General features: G+C 44.5%; 2 protein-coding genes across 6 annotated transcripts in view; one reads left to right on the forward strand and one right to left on the reverse strand.

Annotated features, from left to right (window-relative positions):
• The window catches only part of RPS24 (ribosomal protein S24), a 61,522-nt gene extending 60,462 nt beyond the window's left edge, over window positions 1-1,060 (reverse strand). For all 4 annotated transcript variants that reach the window (XM_072129296.1, XM_072129293.1, XM_072129297.1 and 1 more), the window contains exon 1: window positions 970-1,060. In XM_072129296.1, the coding sequence (XP_071985397.1) occupies window positions 970-972 (3 nt within the window). In that variant the 5' untranslated portion in view covers window positions 973-1,060. The remainder of the gene's footprint in view (window positions 1-969) is intronic.
• Window positions 1,061-7,899: 6,839 nt separating this feature from the next.
• The window catches only part of POLR3A (RNA polymerase III subunit A), a 42,374-nt gene continuing 29,096 nt past the window's right edge, over window positions 7,900-21,177 (forward strand). The window contains exons 1-10 of one of the 2 annotated variants that reach the window (XM_072131327.1): window positions 7,900-8,071; window positions 9,951-10,086; window positions 11,222-11,359; window positions 12,391-12,562; window positions 13,051-13,205; window positions 15,315-15,554; window positions 16,341-16,503; window positions 17,575-17,711; window positions 17,997-18,100; window positions 19,941-20,082. In XM_072131327.1, coding sequence (XP_071987428.1) covers window positions 8,031-8,071; window positions 9,951-10,086; window positions 11,222-11,359; window positions 12,391-12,562; window positions 13,051-13,205; window positions 15,315-15,554; window positions 16,341-16,503; window positions 17,575-17,711; window positions 17,997-18,100; window positions 19,941-20,082 — 1,428 coding nt within the window. In that variant the 5' untranslated portion in view covers window positions 7,900-8,030. The remainder of the gene's footprint in view (window positions 8,072-9,950; window positions 10,087-11,221; window positions 11,360-12,390; window positions 12,563-13,050; window positions 13,206-15,314; window positions 15,555-16,340; window positions 16,504-17,574; window positions 17,712-17,996; window positions 18,101-19,940; window positions 20,083-21,177) is intronic. The other variant, XM_072131328.1, reaches the window with a different exon arrangement.

A 21,177-nucleotide genomic window follows, 5' to 3' on the forward strand; every position in this document is an offset into this window, starting at 1 on the left:
ATGGGGGATAACTTGATGATTAGTGGGGGTCCCAGTATTGACTACAGTAAAACTACAATCAGCTCGTCTCATGCAACTTCCGCCCTATTCCTCTTAACAGAGCTTAAAGGAAATCTATCACTAAAATGAAGCTACATATATACTCCCCTACCGACCTCTTCTAGATCCTGATGCTGGTCTTTAATCTCAACACCCACCATGATCGAGCAGAATAGGAGGCCGGCATATGTAGTGTCATTTTAGTAGTAGATTTATTGTGTATGGGGGTGTCTGGTAATGATGTGGCCTGAATGGCTGATGAGCAGTGGCCTTAGTGATGGGACCCTAAAAGGAGCACGAGAACACGGCCTGTGGTAGCCCAGTCCTGCATGCGATGGCTGCTCTATAACCCTCAGGCAGCAGCTGGAGATGGAGCCATCCATTCATGTGTCATACAGCAGGCCCAGGTCTCTTATACCCACTATGGATGAGCAAGATTCCCCCTTCCTGTGTGACCAGCAGAGAAGCTGCAGAAAACCTACAAATACAATCCTGATCACAACCACCATGAAGCCTCCACTGCCACAGGTGATACTGACAGGTAACAGGTCACATCACCAGTGTGTACTGCACATGGCGCCCGCACATACCATCACGTCACAGGACTCAACCCTCACACATACACGGGTAGCTGCATGACAAGCTGGGCCTCGGCACCACAACAGCTCGTACACCGGCCCCAAGCACCTACATAGGGCCCCCTGCCCGAGTTCTACAGCGCTACATACGGGTAACAAGGCTGGGCCACAGGAGCGCTATTCACACGCTATTCAGTTATATAAAGTTTCCAAACATAATCGCAGGCCAATATCGCGCCCACAGCTGCCGCACGCCTGAAAGGCCACAACACACGGCGCCCAACAGGTTCTGAGGAGGGATGGCGGGGATTCACTACGGATTGTAGAAGTCTATCTGAGGCAAGAGACTCACCATCTTGGTACCGTCTCTCAGGGACGAAGGAAAGAAAGACCGAGGCTTTTTCAGCCAATCAAATCGTAGGAGTCACAGGAAATGGGCGGAGTTTCAAGAGCTTGCGGGTACCATTCACTGGTTATAGAACCTGCCAATCATAAAGGTCTCCGCCCAGTGTACGGCAGGTTCACTTCCGGAGGAGAGCGCGAGAACTTCCTGTAAGGGTGGGCGGGGCTTATATCTTTCCAGCGCTGCTCATTGGGTTACATGGGAGTAGAGCAGGTCACGTGGGTTGTGCAGCCTATGAGCGCATAGCGCTGTGTAGACCAATAGGCGCGCACTAGAAGTGTTACATTATTTCCGGAGATAAATTACATACAGTTACTTATAGAGAATCGCAGCCTGCGCGGGATGTACAGATGATAATAATCATCGCCAGCAGAACAGAGTGTTTCAGCAGACACGGTTTGGTCTTGCGGGAGAACAGTGACAGGGAATTGTAATGTGGAGAGATTAGAGCAGGACACAAGTCAGAGACACAAATCTGTGTGTCAGGGCAAGTTCACACCCGCACTTGGCTTTTGTTTTGCAGTTTGTTTAACCCCTTAACGACCGGGCCCTTTTTTGTTTTTTCACTTCCGTTTTTCACTCCCCACCTTCAAAAATCTATAACTCTTTTAATTGTTCCACATACAGTTTGGAAACGCCTGCGATCGGGAACGAGCCGTCTGTGTTTTGCCTTACTTTAACGCAAAACACCAGTGGCTCGTTCCCGATCGCAGGCGTTTCCATAGAAATGCCGATGCGATCAGGCCGCGGCCCGCCCCGATGGGTGTGGCACATGTGTGGCACATGTGACATCACCCTTAGGGCGCGTTCACACGTTGCGTTTTGACCTGCGTTTTCATTGCGTTTGAAACGCATATACAACAGCTGAGGAGGTGTGATTTGCCTAATTACATCACGCGTTTTGTTAACATTGCGTTTACAAACGTAAATGGTAATGTAATTAGGCAAATCACCTCTCATCAGCTGTTGTATACAAGGCATCCGTTTTTGTCCGTTTTTCCGAAATTGCGCAATGAAAAACGGACAAAAACGCATGCGTTTTCAAAAAACGCCTGCGTTTTTAAAAAACGCATGCGTTTTTTAACGCATGCATTTTTAACGATCTGAAAACGCACTTAGTAAAAACGGCCCAAAAACGCCATGTGTGTCTTCACCCTTAGGGCGCATTCACATGTTCCGCTATCGTCGCGTTCATAACAGCTCACAGTTAATGCGATTAATAACCCGATCGCATGCATTTCTCTGGAAACGCATATGCGATCGCCCCAAACTTCGCCCCCTGTGCGCTAGCGTCGCCTTATGAACGCAGCGCTAGCGGAACGTGTGAACGCACCCTTAGTGATGTGTCATGAATGAATTGTTCATGAACGACGAGAGGCGGCTCACTCTTAATAGAGAAACAGGTTCAATGCAGCCAAACGCGTGGTAAACAGTCAAAAACGTGACGTGTTGCATCACCCTGAGGGTGCCTTCCCACGTGGCGTTTTTAAACACATCCAAAACGCAAGTTTGCGTACGCATGTGTTTCCAATGAGATGCATGATTTTCATTGCAGACGCATATGCGTTTTGGTCAACCCCCCTTTCGTTTTGGATGTGTTTAAAAAAGCAAGAAAAACACCACATGTAAAGGTGCCCTTAGAATGGAGCCCCAATAGTACAGAGTATTTAACCCCTTCATAGCTCTGCAACTGATATATCCGCCGCAGAGCTATGAAGGGTGTATGAAGAGGGGTCGCGGGCTGAGTCCTCTTCATACAGAGATGGGCTACATATCTCAGCAAAGACCCATCACTAACACCCGCGGTCGGTGAATCATCTGCAAAAACTCCATATACTGCAATACAGAAGTATTGCAGTATATGGTAGGAACGATCTGACCACCTAGGGTTAATTTACCCTAGAGGGAAATTGTGAAAAAAAAAGTTTAAAAAATGTAAAAAATTTATAAAATATTAATTCAAATCACCCCCCTTTCCCTAGAACTGATATAAAACATTAAAATTCACAAACACATTAGGTATCGCCGCGTCCCAAAATGCCCGATCTATCAAAATATAAAAACGGTTATAACCGGCGGTGTCCTCCAAGACAGGAAATGGCGCGCAAATGTCTGAAATGCGACTTTTACACCTTTTTACATGACATAAAAAGTGATCAAAATGTCACACAGTCCTTAACATGGTAGCAATGAAAACGTAGGCTCATTTTGCAAAAGGTGACACTTCCCCCAGCTCCGTGCCCCAAAGTATGAAAAAGCTATCAGCGTCAGAAGATGGCAACATTTTTTTTTCTTTTTTGTACACATTCATTTAATTTTTGAAAATGTGTTAAAACGCAATAAAACCTATATATATTTGGTATCACCGCGATCGCACTGAACTAAAGAATAAAGCTGAGGTGTTATTTGGAGCGAAGAGTGAAAGATGTAAAAACTGAGCCCACAAGAACGTGACGCACATGCAGTTTTTTTTTTTTCAATTTTTCCACATTTGGAATTTTTTTCCGGGTACCCACTACATGGCATGGAATAATAAATAACATCACGGGAAAGTAAAATTTGTTACGCACAAAATAACAGCTCTGTACACGGGAAGAATGAAAAAGCTATGGATTTTTGAAGGTAGAGAGAGAGAAATAAGGTGCGTCCTTAAGGGGTGAAAGAGGCAGAGTATTTTGGGAGCACATACTGATATCTTGGAGGTCTCAGCCTGAAACATATATAATGGGGTTATTCTCAGTTCACACAGTTATCCACCATTTCTGTTATTTATGTTTTTCTGTTAAAAACATGATAAATAAACTAAATGTAACTGAAGACGTGTCCGGTACTGTTCGATTTTTTACCATTTATGACAAATGGATCTATAGCTCATGCTCACAAGACTACGGCCCAGATTTACTAAAAAAAGTGCAGTGTGTACTATGTGCAGTGTCCTGTGTATAGTGCCGAGGGCACCTGATTCATGATTTGTGGCGCCCGTTTTTCATGAATTTGGCGCTCCCTGCACTGATCTGACAGAGTGCACCACTTTTTTTTGGTTCACCTTTAAAGAGTACCTGTCCCCTAAATTTTCGTGAACAAACGCCGCAGTGTTAGAGTGATAGCGTTACCGGAAACCTCCAATAACGTTATCTAACACCACAGCAAAGCTGTCCAATGTGTTCATGAGGGGGCGGTCCGAGGCGCCGCCTCTTCCCCAGACCGCCCCGCTCGCTCCATAGGCCAGCAGTGACTGCCGCGCGCCAGGCGTTGGTCACCGCCCCTAGCCACGCCCAACCCCGCCCACTCATGATTAAGTCGGACAGCTTTGCGAGTGGTCCGAGGATTACATTGTACCCCTCCGCAGTGTTTGATAGCATTACCGGAGGTTTCAGGGAACGCTATCACTCTAACACTGCGACGTTTGTTCAAGCACTAGGAGCTACTTACTTTAGGGTGATGCCACACAAGGCGTTTTGAACCCGTTTTTGGTCCGTTTTTAAGCAGTCCGTTAAAAAAATGCATCTGTTTTTTAAAGGTTTTACCAATTATCTTGATTGAAAATGGTCAAAAAGGGTGTGTTTTCAATAAAACGGACTGCTTAAAAAGGACCAAAAACGGGTTCAAAACGCCATGTGTGGCATCACCCTTAGTAAGCAGCTCCTAGTGCCGAAAATTTCGGTGACACATCTCTGTCGGACTTTGCATGATAAATGTGTCACAGGATCGACCCCTTCAATACAGAATTTTGTTTCGAGTGAAGAATAGTGCAGTGTGCGCCACAGTGTTTCCTGTACGCCACAATTGTGTCATATGTGCCAAAAATGTGTCTCAGACACATCTTACATACATGTGCAAGCAGTCTGCACATGAAAGAACATGCCTAGAAGTTCCTGCCACACAACAACCAATGTATAGATTAGCGATCTCTGCCCATCTAAAATAAACTGATTTACACTTTTTGTAACTATCCGTCTCCCGTTTTGCAGGCATTTTTTTTCGAATGGAGAAAAAGTTCTGCAGCCACTGCCATTTTCTCCGTCACATAACACATGCACAGAGGACTGCCTGAGGCTCAGTTCACACTACCATTTGTTTCGTTTTGTAGCTTACGCTTAAAAAAGTAAAAAACTGAATTTGAGCGGTATTATCCATTATAAATTTCATTGAAATCAGGGCAATTTTTAATGTCATCCTTTAGACAGTTAGCTGTTTTTTGTTTTTTTTTGGATGGCAAAAATGAAGGAGCCTGCGGTACCTATTTTCTGTTAAAAAGAAACTGATGATGCCAAACTGACCTTTACAGATAACAATAAAGAGGAGCTGTCACCCGGAAATCTGGCACTAGGAGATGTTACTAAAGTATGAATGCATTTTGTTAACGCATGCGTTAACATTGCATTAACAAATGTAAACAGTAATGTAATTAGGCAAATCACCTCTCCTCAGCTGTTGTAATGCGTTTTTAACGCAGGACAAAACGCAATGTGTGAACGCGCCCCCTAAGGCCCCTTCCACACTAGCGAGTGTGATGCGATGAACTCGCATCACACTCGCAACGCAAGCTGCCGGGAACGCACGGCCCGAACGCTGCACCGCGGGAGTGAACTGACATGCTGAGTTCACTCCCGCGGTGCAGCGTTCGGGCCGTGCGTTCCCGGCAGCTTGCGTTGCGAGTGTGATGCGAGTTCATCGCATCACACTCGCTAGTGTGGAAGGGGCCTTAACAGTGATAGCGTTAGCTGAAACCTCCAATAACGTTATTTAACACCTCTGCGGGGGTAAAATAGAAACGCCGGGCAGTTCTCAAAGCAGTCAGGCGTATTCATGAGGGGGCGGGATTGTGGGCGGTGACTGCCGCATGACACATGACAGTCACCACCGACCTATGGAACCATCACCACCGTCTTTGGGAGCAGTCCAGCGTTTGTAGTGTGTTAGCGTAATTGGAGATTTCCGATAACGCTATCACTGTAACATCGCTGCATTGCTTTAGCACTAGGAGCTACTTACTTTAGTAACATCTCCTAGTGCTGAATTTCTGGGTGACAGCTCCTCTTTAAGTTATCTTTTACATTGAAGTCAGTGGGGGCGGATAGTAAGTGACAGAAATAGTTAAAATCTATATAGGCAGATCGGTAGGTAGAAATTAGACAATAGACAGTTATAAAAGCTTTAGATTGATGTATTAAAAGTAAAGCGTCTCACCGTCATCTGTGGATATTTTATTATGAATACAAACAATTACATCATCACTATGACTTAAAAACACTCATTAAAAACAGTGTCACAAAAAGGTGGTAAGGAGCAGGTGGTGCACATCACGATCCAACATACAAACATTGCATTTCAAAAACGCAATGAAAACACAACCAAAACGCACCATGTGACCGCGCTCTTAAAAACGCAACCAAAACGCCACGTGGAAGCACCAGGTGTATGCAATGTAAACAATGCAAAACACCAGGCCTTAGTTTAGAGATCGCGCAGCTTATGTTTAACCCCTTAACGCTCTGCGCCGTAGCTCTACGGCACAGAGGTGCAGGGAATGTATGAAGAGGGCTCACGGGCTGAGTCCTCTTCATACAGAGGTGGGGGTTGTTAGCACCACTAATAACCGCGGTCGGTGCTTGCACCGATCGCGGACGTAAACCCTTTCGTTGCCGCAGGCAAAGTCACCGGCGGCATTTAAAAGACGGTGGCGCGCGGGCGCCGCCATCTTTATTCCGATCGGTTGCCATGGTAGCCTCGGGTCTTCATTTGACCCGAGGCTATCTGGCATCTGCAGATTCGTTACAATGAGCCAGTGGCTCATTGTAATGAATAAGCTGCAAAAATGCCATATATTGCAATACAGAAGTATTGTAGTATATGGTAGGAGCGATCTGACCATCTAGGGTTAATGTACCCTAGATGGTCTAAGAAATAGTGAAAAAAAAAAGAAAAAAAAAAGTTTAAAAAATAAAAAAAATTAATAAAATATTAAAAATCGCTAGAACGGATATAAAACATAATAAACAGTAAAAACCACAGACACATTAGGTATTGCCGTGTCCCAAAATGCCTGATCTATCAAAATATAAAAACGGTTACGGCCGGCAGTGACCTCCGAGGCGGGAAATGGCGCCCAAATGTCCACAATGCGACTTTTACACCTTTTTACATCACATAAAAAATGGAATAAAAAATGATCAAAATGGCACACAGACCTAAAAATGATATCAATGAAAACGTCGGCTCATTTCGCAAAAAATGACCCCTCACATCTCCGTGCGCCAAAGTATGAAAAAGTTATTAGCGTCAGAAGATGGCAAAATTTTTTTTCTTTTTTGTACACATTCGTTTAATTTTTGAAAATGTATTAAAACACAATAAAACCTATAAATTTGGAATCACCGCGATCGCACCGAACCAAAGAATAAACTAGGCGTGTTATTTGGAGCGCACAGTCAAAGTCGTAATAACTGAGCCCACAAGAACGTGACGTGGTTTTTTTCAATTTTTCCACATTTGGAATTTTTTTTCAGCTTCGCAGTACATGACATGTTAAAATAAATAACATTGCGGGAAAGTAAAATTTGTTACGCACAAAATAAGCCCTCACACAGGTCTGTACACGTAAAAATGAAAAAGTTATGGATTTTTGAAGGTGGAGAGCGAGAAATGAACGAAAAAAACCTGCGTCCTTAAGGGGTTAAACTCACATGCGACCGAGTCAGACGCAATGTGTGAACACAGCCTTTGTCTTTTCATAGGACTATACTGGTCTGGACTCCGGACACTCCTACTTCCGGTGACTGTATTCCAGTCCGTCCAGTAGAGAACAGGACGGTGAGTGCAGGGGAGGAGCTACTGCGTGCGCGTCATCACCTCCCTCCTCCAGTGTTATCTGTCCCCGCCTCCTCCTGCCACCGCGCTGCTCCGCCCCCGCACGTCACATGGGCATGACGTCACGGGGGCTGTAGGAAGCAGGCGGGGCTGTGCGGCTGCAGGACACGTGTGTGTGGGGCGAGCTGCAGGGCGACAGCATGAAGGAGCAGTTCAGAGAGACCGATGTGGCTAAGAAGATGTGAGTCATGTGTGCGGTACCGGTGCGGCACCTGTGCGGCCAGAGCTGTGATGGGGGGAATGGATGTGTAACCACCTCTCTCAGCAGTGATGATGCAGCGGTGACGTAATTTGTGACATCTGACCACCTGTGACGTCACTACTACCCCAAGCATTGTCAGTGTGTTCTGGAGCTCCTGGATGCAGAACTCTTTATATATGGGGCTTTGTTACAGTGTTTCAGTTTGTGGCTGCTATGCATAGTCATAAGTTATTATCTGTAATTGATCGGGGGGTCACCCCCGCATGTGCACCCCCTGTCACCAGGAAAGCCACTTCCCATCTGTTTTGCAGTTTCTGTTTTTTTTTTATTAGCCAGACCCTTTGGTTTTTTTTTTGTGTGTGTTGTGTTTTGTTTTGCTCCACTCCTTTTTTTTTTTTCATTTTTCCATTTACAAGGCAGAATAAACGCAAGTTTTCAGCGTAACAAATTGCAATTGATAGTAATAGTATTAAATATTTCATGGCATGAAAAAAAAAATCCCAAAATCAGTGAAAAAAACATTTTGGGCTATTTTCTTGTCCTAACCATTGTCACTGTGTTCCAAATAACACCTCCACTCTTGTTCTTTGGGTCTATACCATCATGTGGATATAAAGGTTATGTAGGTTTTATATACAGATTTTTAAAATGAAAACCTTGTGCGCAAAAATAAAATTTCTTCATTTTGTCATTCTGAGGCCGATAACTTTTTCATACATTTTTTTTTTGTAGGATGTCTTTTGTTTGAGGGGCGTGTTCACACGTTGCGTTTTGGTTGCGTTTTCATTGCATTTGAAACGCATATACAACAGCTGAGGACGGGTGATTAGCCTAATTACATTACCGTTTACGTTTGTAAATGCAATGTTAACGCATGCGTTAACACGCTGTTAACACATGTGTTAACATCGCGTTTACGATGCGTTTTGTAAACGGAAATGTTAACAGTGATATAATTAGGCAAATCACCCCTCCTCAGCTTTTGTATATGCGTTTCAAACGCATTGAAAACGCAGCTCAAAACGCAACATGTGAACGCGCCCTGAGGGGCATGGTGATGTTTTCGTTGCTACCATTTTTGAGACTATAAAACCTATTGGTCACTTTTATTACACTTTTATTTTTCTTTTGCTTTTTTGTCTCTTCTGTCATGTGCTGCAATATTATAATAATATAATTTCCCCTAAAATCGTTTTTAAACAGAAGACAAAGTAACACCGCGCAGGCAATAAAACGGTGTCAATGGCTCATTAGAATCCCATCTGGCATGTTTACAAATATTGGTATAAATGTAAGCAATGTATCGAGTATTGTATCAGAAATCCTGATATCCGGAACTTGTCTAAGTATCGGATGGACACAGTCGGTAGAGAAAGAAAACGTTCTGGGATTGTGCTGCTCGGTTTTCACAACATTTTATTCTCAATGTGGTAAAATAATGGACAACGCGTTTCGGGTCCGGGGTCGGGCTGCTCCCTTTATCAGTGACATCGTTGCAGGTCCTTTAGCCTTCTAGTAATAGCAAACTGTACACTATGTTTGTGATTACATGAAATCTCAGCAGCCTTAATGGAGGACGAGGAGGAGTAGATGTCCATGGAGGCTGCTGTGACTTTATGTGATAACATACAGTACGGTATGGGTACAGTTTGCCATTGTTTAGAGGCTAAAGGACCTGAGATGATGTCACCGTGGTCACATGACATGAACTGCTGAACAGTAAGGAGGCATAAGGCAATGGCAGGAGTAGGCTGAGCCGGACACGCCCCCTCTGATGCCAGATCATCCAAGATAAAAGATGATTTATGGGGATGTGAGGGAAACTTTCTTCTCACTAATTCCTTTCTCCCGTGTCTAGAAGCCACATCTGTTTTGGGGTGAAGTCTGCAGAGCAGATGAGGCAGCAGGCGCACATCCAGGTGGTGAGTAAGGGTCTGTACAGCCAGGACAACAACCACGCACCGCTGCCTTATGGGGTCCTGGACCATCGTATGGTAAGTCACTCCTCTCCCTTTTACCGTTCTCATCACACTTTTTGTACTTGAGTTATTTTGTGATTTTTCCTTGCCCTATGAAGAACTCCTTTAATTAAAGGGGTTGGCCACTTTTTAATAAATGTGGTGCATTAGACATATCTCTGCATGTTTATGTAGCTTTGCCTCTGAGAGCTTCAGCCTTTGCATCTTCTCACCCTGTCGCCCCCTGCACTCCCACTTTACCTCTTTCTCTCGTTGTCTTTTCTCACTGACAGACACCGGGAGAGGAGAAGGGGGAGAACTGGATGAGTTTTTACCCCTTATCAATGCCACACGTCAGCTCTGGCTCTATGGAGAAGGCTCACGGACTGATCCCTCTCCACACAAGTTGGGTGTTTGCTGCATATTGCAGCAAACACCCACCAGTTATACCTGCGGTGCTAACCATATAAATGCCCAAGGCATTTAATTCCCAGCGGCGCATGGATTCGGGGATTATCCACAAGGCAATAAAGGCACACGGGAAACTCATGTTTAAAAAAAAAAAAAAAAAAAAAAATGTGAGCAACCCCTTTAAGGCTAGCTGTGCATGAACATGTTCTCTTCTTGGTCTGAAAACCCATTTGTGTAATCTGTTGCCTATCTTAATGTTTGCAAAAAATATATTTTTTTTTTGTGGATTTTTGCAAATGATGCCACAAGCTTGTCCCAAGGTCAAATAATTGTTACCTACTTAAGTGATCAACAAATATGGACCACGTCTGGATACCACGTGTGTGTTCTGTGTTGTGTCCATGTTATTCAATGGGATGTACCATGGATAGGGCCTCACTTGCGGATCAGTGGGGGTCTCAGTGATGAAACCCCCACAGATCATGAAAACAAGGGGCTCTATGGAGCCCATCGGACCCCTTTGTTTTCGTGATCTGTGGGGGGCTCATCACTGAGACCCCCACTGATCTGCAAGTTACAACCAATCCCGTGGGGAAACCCCCTTAAGTAACATGACTGTAAATTCTGCAGCATTAGACAGGAGCCGGACAGGTCCGGTGTAGAGAGCAGTGGTATTCTCGCTGTATAATTCTCCAATGAGCTGTTCTAAGACGGGATTTGTCTATTAGGCAACCCCATTAAAATGTTGTGTAATTTTTAGGGTACCAGTGAGAAGGACCGACCCTGCCTGACCTGTGGAAAGAACCTGGCGGACTGTTTGGGTCATTATGGCTACCTGGATCTTGAGCTTCCCTGCTTTCATGTTGGTTATTTCAAGGCTGTTATTGGTATCCTACAGGTGAGTTGGTGAATACAATACTATAAGAAAATGGAAATTGGCTTCAATCAGAGGCTCGGGCTTCTTGGTCATATTGAAAGAAACCTTCCACCACGGATCTACCTATTAGGGTAGATCCAGTTTCATTTTAGTTGAACTACTGCACATTTCAACCATTGTGTTGCAAAACATCTGCAGTGTAAGGCTTCATTCACATGAGACTGTGCCCACTGTACCGTAGTAAGGCGGGCGCACGTCAGCGCCCGGGAGAGGAGGAGCTGTCACTCCCGCCCCCCTCCATAGCGATGTATGGTGCACGGCGCTGTATTCTGGAGAAAGATAGGACATGTCCTCTTTTTCTCCTGGCTGTGGGGCGGTACGGTGCCGCGTGTGTGCTGCACCGTGCGACCACTGCCATCTATGGGGGACGTATATATGCCATATGTGCCTAGGCCGTACATACGCCACCCCATACCGCCGTGTGAATATAGGCTAAGACTTTGGGTTCATGGCATGAAAATTCCTTCACTTCCAAACGACTGGCGCTATACACGTACAGGGTTATTGACTGTAAAAAGGCAGAGGTCCGGTAATATAGTCCATGATTGCCGGGTCCAGTGTGAGGATAGGAGCCCCCTCCAAACACTCATATCTAATGATATGTATAATGATAACTGTACTTCGCTGCCGTTCCATGGGTAAGAAGGGGCTCCTTGCCTCAGTGTCCCGTCCTCTGCACTGCGGTCGGTCCGTGGCGCACGAGCTGTTTTACATGGATCGGCTAATGTCATGTGCAGTGATTTGAGCTCCATTCCAATAGAAATGAATGAGAGATGCCTTGTAGTAACCTCATCCGACCACTATATAGAGAATGGAGCTGTCTGCTTCCTCTTCCATTCTCTGGTTATCGGTTGCTGATCGGTGGAGTGTTCGGTGTCTCATCCTTCATATAGATCAGCAAGAATTTTAGTCTGAAACTTGTTGTCCCACCATGATCCGGCGGCTGCTTTCCGAGGTTTGATCAGATTCTACGTTATTTTTACCTCTTCCAGATGATCTGCAAGACCTGCTCCCATATTATGCTGAGCACGGAAGAGAAGAAACAGTTTCTAGATTACTTAAAGAGGCCGGGCCTTACTTACCTGCAGAAGAGAGGACTGAAAAAGAAAGTCTCTGAAAAGTGTCGCAAAAAGACCACGTGTTTGTACTGTGGGGCCTTCAACGGTGAGAAGCTTTTTTTGGATTATTAAAATTCCATATAGAATAAACGACTGTTTCGTGCCCTTTGAAAATACACATATAGTATGTTCTTGTATATTGCAAAATATCTACCGGATACAGGCAGTCCCCGGGTTACGTACAAGGTTTGTTCTTAAGTTGAATTTGTATGTAAGTCGAAACTGTATATTTTATAATTGTAGATCCAGACAAAAAATGTTTTTGCACCAGAGACAATTGGAGTTTCAAAGTTTTTTTAACCCTGTAATGGGACCAATAAAACCTCATTACAGACACCTTACAGCTGATCAGTGCCTTCTGGGACTATAGTAACATCCAGAGAGGTCACAGGGGGCAGAGGGGTCCGTCTGTAACTATGAGTCGTCTGTAAGTTGGGTGTCCTTAAGTAGGGGACCGCCTGTATATTCTTCTCTGGAGGTAATCTCATTCCAGATAATATCATGTTTTTTTTGTTTTTTTTTTACCCTTTGTAGGACCTGTAAAAAAGTGCGGTTTGCTCAAAATTATTCATGAAAAGTACAAGACGACTAAAAAAGTGGTGGACCCCCTGGTGTCCCAGTTCTTACAGTCTTTTGAGAACGCTATAGAACACAACAAGGAGGTGGAGCCGCTCTTAGGACGTGCGCAAGTGAGGGCATTTATTAACCTACTTCTTAGTCTCTTTATGTTGCAGTTTTATGACATTTCTCCTTGTATTTTTGCGCGCTGTGGTCTAAGCTGAATTACATTGTATAACATCTTACTGACAGTTTATTGAAAATGCACTTTGCCTTATAATGTAGCATCTTTTCATTTTTCCTATTACATTTTTTTTTTCTTTTTGTTCTATTTCCAAGAAGTACCTGTGATTGGGTGGTAGGTGCCTCTGTTGTATGTGATAGACCTTTTAAGAGTTAATCCTCACGTCCTCTGTATCTTTTTCTAACTTTTATTGCCCTAATATGCTAATTTTGTAAAGAGGCTACTGGGGCGTGAAATAGCCGGAGCTGAGGCTACACGTCGCAGCTACCCCACGCCCCAGTAGCCTCTTTGATCCTCCTACCTGCGTATGCGCAGTAGCTCCGGCTACAGAGCAGTGACCGTGCAGCTGCAGATATGTGTTCTGCGCATGCGCTGAACGCCGGCTTCGCTGATGAGGGTGCGCAGCTCCTCATAGCTACGCAGCAAAGATATGCGGGTAGGAGGATCAAAGAGGCTACTGGGGAGTGGAGTGGCCGGAGCTGAGGCTACATGTCGCGGCTACTCCACGCCCCAGTAGCCTCTTTAGAAAATTAGCATATTAAGGCAATAAAAGTTAGAAAAAGTTACAGGGGACGTGAGGATTAGCCCTTAAAAGGTCTATCCTCACGTACAATAGAGGCACCTACCACCTGATCTACCTTTATAGGTTGATCCGTGGTGTTAAGTTTCCTTTAAATAGCCTTTTATATAGGTAAAAGCCTGAATAAAATGAATAAAACCATGTAAAAAGCCTATGGGAATTTCATACTAAATCTATTTCACATTTATGAGATATCTATGTCATATACAAGAAATGTCTGATGTGTTAAGTCCCTCATCTTGGACCCAAACGTGTTATAAAAACGGAGCCTTTGATATTTCTTTGGTCTGGAAAGCAAGAAAACATGAAATGTCTGTCCGAAGGGAAAACGACTCTTGTTGTTTGTTCTTACCATGGTCGTAATTGGTGTTGTGGGGCTCTATATTAAAGGAAAACCTACCACTTCTGAAGGTAGGTGTGAGATGTAAACACCGGGCACCAGCTCACTCTGAGCTGGTGCCGGAGCTTACCTTAGCGAGTGTTTTAAACCGCTATATCGCGGTTTAAACACATTTTGATTTACAGCCCCGAGGCAGCTTTGGCGCTGTGCGCGGCCGTGCACGAGTGACGCCTCCGGCACTTCGTATGGAGGCGCGCGCGGCGCCGAAGCTACCTCGCGGACGTAAATCAAAATGTGTTTAAACCGCGATATAGCGGTTTAAAACACTCGCTAAGGTAAGCTCCGGCACCAGCTCAGAGTGAGCTGGTGCCCGGTGTTTACATCTCACACCTACCTTCAGAAGTGGTAGGTTTCCTTTAAAGGGAACCTGTCACTAGGGGCCTCAATTTCACTACAGACAGGTTGTAGAAGCTTATTACACCTGCAGTGCACATCTGCCTCTCTTCCTTTTATGAGCATTTGCATTACAATATAATTGTGTGTTATAACTTACCTTGGACCCTGACAAAATCCTGGGGTAGTCACAGTGGTTGGGCTTTGGTTTGGATGCATTTCATAAAACAACGTGTGACTTGTCTGTGTTACTCACTCCTTAGATCTTGGCCCCCACATTTGTGCTCCCTCTCCCATTTATGTCAGCTAACCAGGCTGTGACCTCTGAAGGAGCAGGAGGGAGGAGCTGTACAGGAGCACAAAGGTGGGGGCCGAGATCTGAGGAGGGAGTAACACAGACAAGTCACATGTTGTTTTATGAAATGCATCCAAACCAAAGCCCAACCCCTGTGACTACCCCAGGATTTTGTCAGGGTCCAAGGTAACACACAATTATATTGTAATGCAAATGCTCAGAAAAGGCAGAGAGGCAGATGTGCACTGCAGGTGTCATGGGCTTCTGCAACCTATCTATAGTGAAAAATGAGGTCCCTGGTGACAGGTTCCCTTTAATATCTCCCTCCTTACAATCATGAGTTGCATGAACAATTTAATGAATGTCTCATTTGACTCTCTCCTTGCAGGAAAATCTAAACCCATTAGTCGTATTGAATCTATTAAAAAGGATCCCGGCTGAAGACGTCCCTCTATTACTCATGAATCCAGAGGCTGGTAAACCGTGCGACCTCATCCTCACCAGGCTGCTGGTACCTCCGCTCTGCATCCGGCCGTCAGTAGTGAGCGACCTCAAATCTGGCACCAATGAAGATGACCTCACCATGAAGTTGACAGAAATAATCTTCTTAAATGACGTCATCAAAAAAGTAAGAGGGAGTTTTTCTTAAGTTTTTTTTTTTTTTTTAAACATTTTATTTGTTTTTTCAAAAATGAACCTAAACATGTGTAACAACACACTTTGCTAGGTTCATTAACAGTTTTACAGACATTTTAGTTACAATGCAGTTTCTGGTATGGCAAATAAGGATTAGCTGAGCTGCTGCAGGATGTTGGGACAGGAGAAGTTGTGGTGGAGGAGGGTGGGCACCAGTAGAGATAAACTGGTCCTGTGGGGAGCAGAAGCGCCCGGGCACCTCCACCCTATTGCTCCTGAGCTGCTCCTTCCTCACCCTCCTGGTGCTAAGTGATCCATGGCCCGGTGGTTGAGAACTGTTTTAGATTGAATATTTTTAGTACAAGTGATTTCCGCCCCAATCCTCAGAAATTAAAATGAAAAACTTGAGTTTTTGTGTTACCGGGAATGTCATTTTAAGCGACAGGTTCCAATGGATTTTAAAAATGCTTTTTTCAGCATCTGTAGTTTATAAAACTTAATTTTACATTCCTTGACTCCCGTGTCAGCGGCGTGTGTTGAGTCGCGGGGGAGGGCTGCAGCCAGTGTCTCTTCATGCACCCTTTTTCTACTCCTCACAATCCCCCTCGCTCCATCCCCTGCCCGATGACAGTGCGGAGGGGGAGTTTGATAAGTTTGATAAGAGAGAAAGAGGCACCGGCTGCTGCAGCCTCGCGGCCCCCGTTGTGCGCGAGGCATCTTTTTCTATTTATTATGCTGCCAGCTGCTCCGTTCTGATACGTTGTATTTGGGTTTTCAGCACAGAATCTCAGGAGCCAAAACTCAGATGATCATTGAAGACTGGGACTTCCTGCAGTTGCAGTGCGCACTTTACATAAACAGCGAACTCTCTGGAATACCCTTAAATATGGCCCCAAAAAAATGGACACGCGGTTTTGTTCAAAGGCTCAAGGGGAAACAAGGTAAAGTTCCTTTTACTCCAATTGCCGGCACTGTAATATAGCAGCACGTCATGCGGGCAGTATCGCTACGAACGCCAAATCGGGAATCTCCACACACATGGGATGTCGCTGCTGAAATTAGGCGGCAACTTACAGGTCTGCTTGGAAATGACAAATGAGGTGGCACATCAAAGCAAAACATAAAGAACTTTGATCTGGGTTTTATTTTGACACTAATCTGTATTAAATAGAACCTGCCATTGAAATGAATCCACCCAAAATAAATCCGTCATTAAAAATTATGTTTAAAAACCATTGCCCTGGTCTGTAAATGGCTCGAGCCACCTGACCCGTATAGTGTGGATTTCTGGGGGGGCGGGTTAGTACTGACAGATTTGAGCCGGTCATTAATGGAGGGTGAGGAGACATCCAAAATGTAGCCACTGTTTTGCTTGCATAGTATAGAGTTAAATTGAGAGAAGTTTGGCCGACAGAAGACGAGCCACTCCGGTCCACCGTGAGAAGATACACTTTGGGGTCGTCAGGTATTGTTACACCCATCCTGTCAAAAATGTAAGGACCTGTTCGTAAAACCCCCTGACCGTAGGACGTGTCCACAGGAAGGTGCCTATGATCACAGAGCATTTAGAAAATAAGTGTGGGCGAAACTTTCTGACTCTAACTGTAGTGACGTCTGCCTGCTGGAGGATACAGAATTGTGGAATCTTATGTTCCAAATAAGGGGAGACCAATTTGGATGTCGCACTTCTCATCTGTCAGGAAGTCTAGCTCCGCCTCCCAGCGGGCTCTGTACTCCTGTCACCCCCCCCCCCCCCCCCCCCCAAATAGCAGGTGATCGGGTGAGGTGACGAGTGTTGCGGGGGTTAATAAGGAACGCCACAGTAATTATCTTTTTAAGGCGAAATGTAGAGGGTAAATGGGACAGTTGGGCAGCCCAATAATACAGCTTAAAATCAGGGGGCCTGACCCCTCCCAGGAGCGGTACAGCAATTGGGTGGCCATCCTAGCCATTTTAATAATTGACAAAATGTTCTGTTTTCTGCACTTTTACCTTTTATTTTACTATAACAGGTCGATTCAGAGGAAATCTTTCTGGCAAGCGAGTAGATTTCTCCGGCCGCACAGTTATCTCTCCGGATCCAAATCTTCGCATTGATGAAGTCGCTGTTCCTGTTCATGTGGCCAAAATACTTACTTTTCCTGAAAAGGTAAACTTATAATAAACTCATCTTCCCGCCCCCCCACCCCCGGCCCAACCTCCAAAAAAAACCACAATGCAAAAAAATCAGCTAGTCTTTCCAAAAAATTTCAGCTTTCCCAGCTCTGTCCACCCAAAAATAATGTACTGGTGTCTAAATATATAATAAATGGCAAATCAATTTCTATTTCTGTCTGTATTAATAGGTAGAGATGTAAGGGATGTGTCTTACACTTCCCGGCTCTTAGTCTTCACTTCTTCATTTTATCCGCACTTATTTTTTTTTTCTTTACAGGTGAACAAAGCAAATATCCATTTTATGAGGAAGCTGGTACAGAACGGTCCAGATGTGCACCCGGGGGCAAACTTTATTCAGCAGAGGCATACACAGATGAAGAGGTGAGCCGCGCACCTGCCGTTATAATAGAGCATGCAGCATCTACAGCCCTGGAGAGTCCGATACATAAGGCCTCCGGATCTGAACATTTTGTCACACGTCCATGTGAGCCCTTAGAGAGGGTCCAATGCAGAGCAGTAAAACTAAGTGTGCATTAACACAGCCGTCTGGGGGGGTGGCGGGGATTTATATGTGGCCGCATATACATCCCCATAGACAGCAATGGCGCCGATCCGCACCATACACTGGGAATAGATGGAGCTTGCTTCGCTGTTTTCTATGGAGAGGGTCACCACCTCCTCCTCCCCAGCGCACGTGTGAATGTACCCGAAGGGGTATGGACGGCCTCGTTTATGAGGAAAGATAAAAAATGATTTGATTTATTTAGTGTCCTAACGAGACAACCACGGGGGGCGGGACATGAATAATTTATATAAATGGACAATACAAAAATTATGGTGGAAAGTTGTTCCAGGTTAAACTACAACAAAAGACAAGGGTTACGGCGTCTATCCAAGAAATGTGCGCCCTCCTGCACACGACCATGAGCAGATCACGGGCTGCAAGTGATGGACACGTGGACGGTTGTTTTCATCCCAGCAGCTGCCGCATGCCGTGTGCACGAGTCTGTAGGAAGTTCTGGGACCCTAAACTACTGTGGTGGGCAGGAGGGCTGAATCTGTGGAATGGCAAGCCTCAGGATCTGCTCACAGCAGACTCTCCAGAAAGCTTTGAAGATTTTGTCATTCTACTGCTTGTCAACTGTTGCTTCCTTCTGTTAAAAAAAAAAAATCCCTGCTACATCCGTCACCACCAACCCACTTGACCGATCTGGCGAGCTCCGTGCAGCGCTGCTTAATGTTTGTGCGCTAAATAAAGGAATTATGTAATATTGATACAGACCTGATGAATCGTCCAGCCGTGATGCCAAACGCGTTGTCTTTTACAATGTACATTGTTTTATTTTATTACTATATTTTTATTTTTAAAAAATGGCATCATCGATGTCTTCAAATCGCTTTGTGCCAAAATTAAGTCCGCCTTTTTTCCCTCTATCGTCCGGAGAGAACGGAGTCCATCTTCTTCCTCCTGGAATATCCACAACTCGGATATTTACACATCTGTAAAATCTTCTGCCAGATGCATAGTGCAAAAAAAAAAACGGCCATACAACATTGAATATCAAATTGAATATCCAGCAAAAAAAAACATTTTCTTTAATATAAATCCATTAAAAATGAAAAATATAACAGAAGCATGTAACAAAGAATATGTAAGCTTACATGCAAAATTTAGGCGGAAGGACCTACGCGTTTCAGACGTTGAGCATTTCTTAGTCATGGTCATAGTCATACAGACCATGACAAAGGACGAAATTCTCAACGTCCGAAACGCGTCGGTCTTTCTGCCTCTTCTTATAAATCCATTAAAAATGAAAAATCGAAAGAAAATATAAGCTTACATGCAAAAAAAAAAGAGGCAGAAAGACCGACGCGTTTCGGACGTTGAGAATTTCGGCCTTGGTCATGGGCATAGTCATAGAGACCATGACAAAGGACGCTCGATGTCTCAAATGCATAGGTCCTTCTGCCTCTTATTTAAGTATAAGTTCTGGATATTCTATTTACTCTGTAAGTACTTACCTAGACCGGCACAGGACTTCTTTACCCTATATCCTGGGCAGGGTTCACACTGAAGTTCGCGGTAGCGCACATTGGGTGGGTGAGCTGTATGTCTCAGTAATACGACATTACTAGCTGTGAGAAGGGAAGGTGATGTTGGTTTTTACGCTGTAGCTTTTGCGTTATTTTGAGTGTGTTTTTTGGCTTGTTTTGTATGCAGGTTTCTGAAGTATGGGAACCGGGAAAAGATCGCACAAGAACTTCGATTTGGTGACACGGTGGAGAGACATCTCATCGATGGGGATATTGTGCTTTTCAACCGGCAGCCATCCCTGCACAAACTCAGCATCATGGCTCACATAGTGAGTAGCGCAGGATCGGGAAGCTCAACGTGTGCAGAGATCAATGGGGCAGACGAGAAAAGGGAACTTTGTAATGTACTTTTTTCTAAATTTTATGTTTTTACTTGCACTGATAGCTGATTATGACTTAAAGGGAACCTGTCATCAGCAATTGATCTAATAAACCACTACTAGTATGTTTCTAGTTAGTGTTTCTTTCATGACCCAGTTTGGTGGCCTCATCCAGAAAATCAACTATGAAGTGAGATGTAAACTGGTTGTATAAAGTCACGGAGGCAGAGAGTTTAACACTGGAGTCAAGGCGGGAGCTCTGAGCGCCTCCTCCTCTGTGATTTGTAATCGTTCATCGGACATCAGGAGATCTGGTCAATGATGTCTCTGGATGTAGGAGCATCGATTACAGCAAAGGCTTTCTGAGGAAGAGAGAGCTGGACTTCAGTGCTAAAACCTCCGCCTCCTTGACTCTATACAACAGCATTCTCTCAAATTTTCAAAAAAAATTTTTTTTTTTTAGAATTATTTTAGGGCCATTTCATTTCTATTGGGGGTTTTGGAAGTTCTGTTAATAGAAACCCCCCACATATCCCCCCATTGTACTAACTTCACCCCTCAAACTATTCAAAACAGCAGGTAGGAAGCTTGTTAACCCTTCATGCATTTTACAGAAATTCAAACAAAATGAAGGTTTGATTTGGAATTCGCTGATATTTATCATTAACGCGTTCATTTAGCTGCAACATTTACCAACATAAACTGAATTAAAAGTAGGAAATGCATCTAGGAACATATTGTGCAGGTTTTTTTCCGCGTAAGAGGCGTGGAAGGGAACGAGCCATTGAGGCTTTGTAGGGCAGAATAGTTTTCAGCTGCCATGACGTGTTTGTGGAGCCCCTGAGGCCACGTTCACACGTTCAGGTAAGATAACATGTTAGAGACACAATGTTACCAAAATATGTGATCATGAGTGGAGCCATTGGATTGCTTTTCCAAGCTTAACCAAAATGCCAGGTGTGAACGCGGCCTCAGGTACCACAAACCTTTATCCCAGAGAATATTTACACTTTTTATCCTGAGGTTTTTTATTTTTCTGCGTAA

Source organism: Engystomops pustulosus, chromosome 11, assembly GCF_040894005.1.
Source record: "Engystomops pustulosus chromosome 11, aEngPut4.maternal, whole genome shotgun sequence".
NCBI lineage: Eukaryota > Metazoa > Chordata > Amphibia > Anura > Leptodactylidae > Engystomops > Engystomops pustulosus.